General features: G+C 38.4%; 1 protein-coding gene across 1 annotated transcript in view; it reads left to right on the top strand.

Annotated features, from left to right (window-relative positions):
• Positions 1 to 212: 212 nt before the first annotated feature.
• ETNK1 (ethanolamine kinase 1) overlaps positions 213 to 9,528 on the top strand; it is a 47,731-nt gene continuing 38,415 nt past the window's right edge. The window contains exon 1 of the mRNA XM_006184542.3: positions 213 to 1,628. Within this exon, the coding sequence (XP_006184604.1) occupies positions 1,473 to 1,628 (156 nt within the window). The 5' untranslated portion in view covers positions 213 to 1,472. The remainder of the gene's footprint in view (positions 1,629 to 9,528) is intronic.

Genomic DNA, 9,528 nt, shown 5'->3' with positions numbered 1-9,528 from the left:
AACTGTTTAATAAAAAATACAAATTATTAAAAAATAAGAGATACTACCTAAAATGTGAAATTTAGTATACTGCTTATTTCTCCCCAAATTGGAAGGCATGCATAATTTACTGTTTCTTGTAGTATATGATTTAAAACTGAAAAGACTCAGTCTGGAAAATGTTGAATCAACTTTCTTGCCATCTATAAAACTATTTTCTTCTCCTTTCCAGTTTAAGTTCACCTTTATTGGTAGTGAGCTGCTTATTTTGCGATTTGATTTACAAAGGTAAGTAGGTTCTTTCTGAACAATCAGAATGTAAACTGATGCTAATGAGGTAATTAAACATTTTGAATGCAAATTAACCTGAGTCCAGTTACTGATTTAATTTACCACTAACAAAACGTTTTCACCATTTACCAAGCGCTGCAGGGAAGAAAGGTTGAGGTTAGATCTCAACCCATCTTCCTGAATCATAAGGAAAATTAAGAGGTCTCAGTAAATCACTTGTGGATTACCCAGTTTAGTAGTCCCCTAGCAGGGCAAATAGCTGCTGCATGGCAGTGAGACTAATGTACGAAGGTAGCCGTTTTAAGGTCTACTCAGGGATACCCTGAAATAGGCATGAAGCTGCTCTAGCGCTAAGCCCCCAAACTACTTCCTTTTCATCTTCTGCCCAGACTATAACCTGTTTTTCCCGACTCTGTATAATTCCAGTATGGTCAAACATCTGACCTTAAAAATAAATGTTTAAGTGCCCAAATATCTTAACTGTCCCAAAAAACCTGCTGACGGGAATTTGTTGCCAACCCACCCAACCATATGGTCCCCAGTACACAGCAGCACCGGGATGAAGGCGACCCAGTTAACCAGCTTGCCCAGCCCCAGGCCAAATTCAGAGGCTGATCCCAAGGTTAGTTTAGGACGTGTCCCTTGCTTTCCAGACAAACTCAGCCCTACTTCAAACCCAGACCCCGAAACCCTCCTGATCAGGTGAGCTAAAGCTGCAATGCCTTTCGTTCGGGTCTAGGCAGGGCTCCGGCTCATTCCGGAGGGGGAGCCCCTCGTTTTTCAGACTAGCAGCGGGCACAGCATCCTCCGTAACGGCCGGGTAGCGAGCTCGGCGCACCAGGCCCGTCACGCCCGGGCCTAGAAAGTCGGCCTTGGCCCCTGACGCAGCGGAGGCCCCGCCCCGCGCGTGACGCCAGCGTCAGGCCAGTCCCGGCATGCTCCGCGCCCGCCGGCGGCCGAGCGCAGAGGAGAGGAATTTTCCTCGTGAGCAGCCCAGGCTCAGTTCAGCCGCTGTCCAGACGTGGGTCGGCGCGACTGCCGCCTCCAGCCGTTCCCCTACCGCTCGCCCGTCCGCCTGAACGCCCCCAGCCCTCCCGCGAGGGCGCCCCGGGACGGAAGGATCCAGCAGCCTGTCGGCGCCCGCCGTTCTCGTGGTCGCCGTCGCCGTCGTCGTTGTGATAGTCTCTGCCGTCGTCTGGGCCATGGCCAATTACATCCACGTCCCGCCCGGCTCCCCGGAGGTCCCCAAGCTGGACGTCACGGTTCAGGACCAGGAGGAGCAGCGCTGCCGGGAGGGGGCCCTGAGCCTCCTGCAACACCTGCGGCCGCACTGGGACCCTCAGGAGGTGACCCTGCAGGTAACGCCCACACCTCAGCCCCCCAGTCTCTCCCGACCTTGACGCGGCCCTGGGGGTGCTCACCGTCCCTTCTCGTCCGCCTTGGCCCGGGAGGACCCACGGGAGCGTCTTCTGCCTCCGTTCTTTGGGGAGTGACCCTGTATTTCCTTCATCACATCTAGGAAGGTCACTCCCCCTTCCTTCACATTTGCTTACTGAGGTTGTCCTGGGGGCCGATTTTCTCTTTCCCGAAGGGGCTACATTAGTGACGCACCGATTCCACCTTGGGAAGGTTCCTGTTGATAGTTGCCCCTCCTCCCCCTCCCCTCTCCCTTCCAATTGCAAAACGGACCTTTTCCACTCCCCTTGCAAGGGGGTCCTCGCCCATCGGCCCAAGTCACCATCTCCTCCCCTTTCACAAATAATGCAGTAATTAATCCTCTCTGATCTTTTCCTTCCCCTCCCATCCCCTCCCCCGTTGGTGCACTCCCACTGATGCTCACCCTGCGTTTTATCTTCTCAAATCCTGGGATTGGCGAGAACACTTGATTCCAAAGTAACGACCATGGTCATCGTGCGTTACTCGAGTGGGTTCTTAGGTAGCCCCACACACATTATTTTACTTATATCGGTATTTCTGAAAAATTTTAAGTCATGTTGGTAAAACCAGCAGTATCTGGTGTTAGAATGATCAGTGGCTTCTGAATATTTCCTTTTCTTGAGCCACAGATAGACAAAAATTAGTGGGGGGAGTCCTTAAGAACATAGGCGTTTTCCAATAGCTTATTTCTAATAAGTGACGATTTAGTATACATGAAATTTATTTTGAATACTGATTTGTTTTTAACTTTCGGAGTTTCAGTTACTGTAGACAAAAATGAACCTCCTTTTCCCTTGCAAACACAGAGTAATTTCAAAGGCTGGCATATTTGAGGTTTGTTTCAAATCTGAGCAATAATGTAAGAATATTTCACTTGAAGTAGCCAAGTTATCTGCCTTGTTTGCTGACTGATTAATTTAAACATTGTTAATTGACTTAACAGTGTATCAGATTCTTTGCTAAAGTAGTCACCTATACAAAAATGAATAAAACATGAGCAGTGCCCCAGGGCCCAGAACAGTTCCTGACACTTCAAGCTTTCTTGAATATTGGCTTCAGTTCTTACCACCTAGAAGAGTTTTGAGCAGATTAAAAGGACCCGTATGTTTTGGAAAAAAGTTGTTCAACAAAAATTTTGAAAATTGAAGGAAGTGTTTGTTAGCCAAGTATATAAGACATAGTGAATCCAAAGTGATTTTCATGTGCAGTTTAAAAAAAATTATTATTTTCTTTAATTAAGGAACATTAGTTTAATTGAAACTTCCAAGTTGAAATTCTAGACTCCTTTAGTTTATTGTTCATTAACTTATTTGTAGTTTATTATAGATTTTTATATTTATTAAAATGATTTATATTCTAGCAGTCATTTGTAAGTTAAACAGATATTAATTAAAGGCATTGCTACTTCCTGGAACACTCTGGTACTGGCAAACCATATTACTTTTTTTGTGTGTGTGGGGGAAGTCACTAAGTCTATTTATTTATTTATTATTAGTTTTTTTTTTTTTTTTCAAATGGAGGTACTGGGGATTGAACCCAGGCGCTCGTGCACGCCAAGCATGCACTTGAGCTATACCCTCCCCTCTCCCATATTACTTTTAAAGCAGAGACTTTAGAGTTTGAAGCTTTGAAGCCTGGAATTTCAGATGATGCGTATGTTTGTAGAATAGTAGCAAATAGCAATCCAGAGGTACTGAGGGCCAGGTTGTGGGTTAGGTGATCTATATTTTTTATCATTTAATTGCTCAAAAAACAGTTGTAAGTAGGTACTACCTTTTTTTTTTTTTTGGTGAAACTCAGTGAAGTAAAGCCAGGATATATGTAAAAAAAGGGATAAAATGTGGTAACATTGAACTGTTTTTGATTGTTGGAAAGTACTTGGGGTTGAGTCTTGTCTGATATGTGTGTAGCAGCTTTTGACTTTTAAGACCTTTGGACTCATTATCCAAACTTCTGATATACTTATTTTTAAGTGAAGGTAAATACTACCATTTATTTTGCACTTAGGATGTTTGTTATTTAGAAATACAATCCCTTCACGAGCAAGCAAAGCTTTTGGTCTGGAAGCTGGGACAACTACTAAGCTTAATTGATGATTATTCATCTCTCAGTTTAGTAGATCTGTCTCTCACATTCTAGGTCATTATAAACTCTGCTTTTGTGATGATTGATTCAGGATTTCTTTAGTAAATGTCAATGGGAATACTTTCTTTTGAGCTTTGCTTTTATTTCCTTTGAGGTATAAAAATATAAAAGTCATATCTCACTTCAGAAGGGGAAGGGATGTACCATACAGTCAACAGATTAAACCAGGTGTCAGTAATATAGCCTATATTTTAAAAAGATTTTTTTTCTAAAATTCTTATGTGATTTAAAATACGCTTTAAACATACCTTAGAGGCTTACTCTAGTAATAACTTATTTTACCTGGCTCTCATTCCTGCCAGCTGAATTATTCAGAGCAAATTGGAAAATCCAGAAGCAAGCAAAAAAGACATAAGTGCATTCAAAATGAGAGCGGGCCCAGTCTTTGCTCAAAACTTATGGACACAGGGAATAATATATCTCATTTTAGATAAGGTCTTAACAAGCTTAATTTTTTTCCCCTATCTAGATGAGAATAAAGGAATACGATATGAAAGGAGTGGTTAGCTTTGCGGAGCGTAGCATCTGAGGATAGGCAGAGCAGATCTAAAGCAATACCAGTCGCAATGTTTTTTATTTAGCAATGTTTTACTGTTTGTGAAGAAAGCACTTTCACATACGTTTCTCTCAACAATCCTGCGAGCTAGATGAAGACAGTTAATGTGTATTTTATAGTTAATGAAACTGAACTTGTAGTTTGTAGTGCCAAATGAGAACTCATCTCATAAATTATTGCTCTTTGACTAAGAAAAGTTTATGTTCCTTTATTATGATCAAGACAGAAAAGCCATTTCTGTGCAAGATTAATTTCTTAAAAATTACAGCTTTGGCTCATAGGAAGATTTTCCCTTGGACATAAATTTGCATTACTTTTTCTACATGTGACATTTTAGAAAAGGAATTCACTTAACTTTCTTTTAAGACGGTTAGTATCTAATAGTAAAGTATTTGAGTGGGTGTTAGGCCCTAAGACTACTTGACTACAGCTAAGAGACGTGTGTATGATAATGTCTGAGAGGCTCCCATGTATTTTGATAACATGTGACCAAAAAGTCAGGAGCCTGACGTGCTAGTTCATTTTCAGGTATTGACAGCTGTGTGACTTAGACTGAGCAAACCGCTTCACTTCTCCCTGGGGCCTCAGCATGATGTAGTGGAAAGAGGATGGGTTTTGAATCCTGATTCCAGCCATTTGTCACCTTTGACAAGTTTAAAAATCTCTATAAAGCGGAATTACTATGGAGGGGGAGGAGGGTATACTCAAGTGGTAGAGCGAGCGCATGCTCAGCATGCGTGAGGTCCTGGGTTCAATCCCAGTACTTTCTCTAAAAACAAACAAATAAATGAATAGACCTAATTATACCAGCCCCCAACTAAAAAAATGGAATTGCTGTCTACCTTGGAAAATAGTAGATCAGTAGAGAATAGTAGACTTTAACTACTATACTACTAACAGTAATATTACTACCAGTACTAGTTTTACTACTTTACTATTAATCGTAGAATATCAGGAAAATTCAATGAAATACATAAATTTGTACATAGTATGTTTTAGTACTACATGCCTCCATCTCTCAGCTCCAGCTTCCTCTTGGCTCTCCCCTCACCATTTGTAAGAGGAAAATTGATCTCAAAGAATTCTAAGCTCCTAAAATTTAGTAATCTTAACAGGTGTTTTTTGTACTAGGCATAACTAATTTTCAGCAGCCTTGCTTTGTATGACTAACTATAGCAGAAGGTAGGTGTGGGAGAATGGAGGAGGGAAGGCTTCATACAAGAGACGGTACCTGAACTGAGCTTGGAAGGAAAGATAGATGGAATGGGGAAGTATTTCTGGGCAAAGAAAAACTGCTTTCACAAAGCTAGACTATGAGTATCTTGGGCAGAATGGTGTGCGAACAAGAAAAGAAGTAGGAGTGATTTTCAGAAAAGTGATTGGTTAGGTATGAAGGTTCTACACCTCATTAAAGAGGTGGTATTTTATTATCTAGGACACAATGGGAAGCTGTTGAATGTTTTTAAGCAAGTAAGTTATATCATGTATTTTTTAGAGATGGGCAGGTTACAATGTAGGCAGCATCTATTGAAGGGAATGTTTTGAATTGGGGAATAAGTGATCCCTTGGGAAGGACATTGGTTTTAACACTGGCAGTTACCACCTACTGAGGATGCTAAATCCGTATATGGGTTAAAACCACTACAGTTTAAAAAGGTGACTTAGAATAAGATGTGATAGGATAGATTAGAGAGCATTGCAAGTAATAAGATAAGCATTATCTTGTGAAGCTTGTTTTAGTTTTATATAAAAGTATGTATGTACTGAATTAGATGATAAATATATTTTTCTGTATATTGCATTAAAAACATTTGTGAAAGACAACCTAGGAGAGACTGTTGGTACAGAAAAGAGATGCTGGGATCCAAATTAGGACAGTGGCCTTGAAGATGGAAATAAGGTATAGATTTGACATTTCAGAAAAATAAATGTGCAGGACTTGTTAATTGCTTGCCGGTGAGGGAGAAAGCGGGCAGCTTAAGGGTTTGTGTGTGTCTGTGGGTGACAAAGATAGGAAAGTAATAAAAGAACTACATTTAAGGAATCAGGTTATATTTCTCATGATTTTGTCTTAATAGGAATTACTTTAGTTAACAGATGGGCTATAAATAGATAAATTTCTATCACCCTTTTAAAAATTGTGAGATACAACAAACATATAGAAAAATGCATGAAACATTAATTATTGTGGAACAAATACCTTTGTAACCCCAGCCCAGGAAAAGAAAGAAGATATTACCAGCAACCCAGAAAATCTCCCATTTCACTTCCTTCTCCTAACTTCTCTCTGCATCTACCGGTAATCACAATAGCAGTTAAAAAAAAAAAAAATTAAGTTAACAAAACAGGATATTTTGAATTAGTCACTTTTTCCAGTATTCTGAGAAAATAATACACTAAATACTGTGTCAGTACTCTGGGAAAATAATATAGTAAGTGTGTGAAGTTTTTGATAAGGGGCTATATATGGACACGAAGTAACTTAGTTTTATTGAAAAGATGTACCAACCACAATGTTAAACCTTTGAACAGGAAAAATGACCCCACTTCCTATTCATATTTTATTGAAGAAATCAACTGTTTTATTTTATTACATTCGACTTGTCCCTGAAATATTTTACATAATTGTAATTGACCCATATGTACAATTTTGTATTCCTTTTTTTATGTAGCCTTTCATAAACATTTTTCCATGTTTGTATGGGATTGACCACAATTTTTGAAAGCTACATATTATTTGGTCATGTTAAACATCGCGTGACTTAATTATTTTTAAAATGAGGTTTTTAAAAATTTCTGAAGAGGGAGTATACAGAAGAAAATTAGAACTCATATTCTATATAAACCTGTTGATTTTGTTTAAAAAACTACAAATGATACATGCCCTTAGTAAAATATTTAAAACATAATCAAGGCTGTAAAATGAAGGGTAGAAAGTCCAACTCCCTCAACACCAAGTGATTCTCCCCGAATGTAATTTTGTGAACAGTTTCTTTTGAACTTATAAAAAATTATCAAATTATAGATTTACTAGCATACATTGTCTACCTGTGTTTATAAATATAGTAAATATAACTATATTCTTTTTTGTATACATAATTAATTTTATTCTATGATTTCATCATGAGTTATTTCGTTGTTTTGTGTTACAATTTATGTAGTTATCTACAAACTTGTGAAGAGCTTAATGTGTGTCAGGCACTGTTGTAAGCGCTTCTGTGTGTATGAACTCATTAATCCTCGTAAGAATCTATAAAGTAGATTCTGATATGCTGATACTAAACATGAGTTTAGTGAATGAAGCTCATACAGGTTAAGTGGCCTGCCTGAGGTTACAGATACATAGCTAGAATTTAAACTCAGGTCGTCTTGCTCTGTAGCTCATCTGCTGAATAGTACTGTCTTAAATACTTGACAAACTGAAAAGGAGATCCATGAGATTTGTACTAGTTTTTTCCCCTCCTTTGAGGTGGAATTTTATTTTTCTAGCATATACCTAATACAGTACACATATCTAGTATGTGCCTATTATATTTTAATTGTAGGTTTTGGAAAGTTCAGCACATTCAATTACTTGCTGGTTTATATATGTGGTGGAAACTACCAAGAGCAAAAAGCATCATCCATACATCTTTAAAGTCGGAAATCTCTATCAAGAGATCACCAGGAACATACCAATAGCTGAACAAATTGGGTTTATTACTCCCTGCAGTTAAGGAAGATTTATTCCATAGGGAGTGGTTTGACTCTCAGTGAGTGAGTGTTAGAAAGGACTTACAGGGTTTGGATTTGTCTGGTGATTTGGAAGAGGGTTCAAGGAAGCGAGGCTTTCCTCTGGATTGGGTGCTGTCAGGAAGGGAGGGGGGCAAGTCTATGACTGAGTAGTTTATCTTACCTAGAAGACTGGAGGAGTGAAGCAGGTCAAAGCTGCGACTGGAAGAGGAGCAGGAGTCTCTCATATTAGCCAGAATAGGGTGATGTCTGGTCATTTTTGTGGTTTGGAAAATTGTCATAGTTTTGTCTATGTTCAGACATGATTACAGAGTGGTTTTGTTTTTGTCTTGATCCATTATGACCACAGAATGGCCTCCTCTGTTGTTGGTGTTTTGTGAAATTGCTTATGTTCAACAGAATCTCAAGGCCTTGCTGTGTGTGTCAGGTCAGTTCCTAGCTATTGGGCTCCTTTTGTTTCTCTCATGAGCTTAATTTTTTACACATGTAAACTAGATTCATTGCAGGAAAAAAAAGTAAGAAAACATACAGTAGCCGAAAGAAAGAAATTTAAACTACTTAAGAGAGAAACAAGAAAGCAAGAAATAAGATTTAAACTACCTAATATTTTTATTGGATATCTTTGCAGACATTTTAATTCATATTTATAGATAAAATATTTTTATAGATGAAGTTACATTATTCGTATATTTAGTTTTTCATCCCAGGGATTTATTGTTACTATCATTTCATTGCAAATACGTGACTGTGCAATAAAATATGTTAGTGTTATTGGAGTTGTGATCCTATGTCATTATTATAAATGTCTATACAGTGTTTAGTGATCTTATCCAGTAATATTATCCATTTCTAGTCCTTTTAAGTGCATATGTCTTTATGTGTATTTTTCTGTATGTACACATAAATGTACATTATAGCATGCACAATTAAGGAAATTTATTATTATAGGCAAGAGTGAGAGAATGCATTTGTTATAAGCTAGGTCAAGATGACATTAATATTCTACATGAATTCTAGTGTTTAAGTCCCTACTATTTGTTATGAGGGTATATAAAACATAGATTATGAGTCCTGGCATTTGAGGAGTATAGAGTGTCATTCATTATAAGCAGTTCAGAATGTTAGTTTCTCAAACTTTGTTACAGTAATTGAAATATTTTATCCCTACATGACATCTGAAGAAGTTACAGAAAAACATGTGTGAATTGATATGGCATTTTAATAAGAAATAACATGCTTTTACAGGACAGTAGCCATTGCTTTTTCTTTCTTTTTAAAAATGTTGCTCCTTTTATGTCTGATTACAGTCTTAAAAGACACTCACTGTAGACATGGTGGAAAAACAGGAAGAAAATTAAAATGACCTGTATTCCCATTAGCCAGAGATA

Source organism: Camelus ferus, chromosome 34, assembly GCF_009834535.1.
Source record: "Camelus ferus isolate YT-003-E chromosome 34, BCGSAC_Cfer_1.0, whole genome shotgun sequence".
Lineage (NCBI taxonomy): Eukaryota > Metazoa > Chordata > Mammalia > Artiodactyla > Camelidae > Camelus > Camelus ferus.
This window is presented reverse-complemented; position numbering and strand designations above follow the sequence as displayed.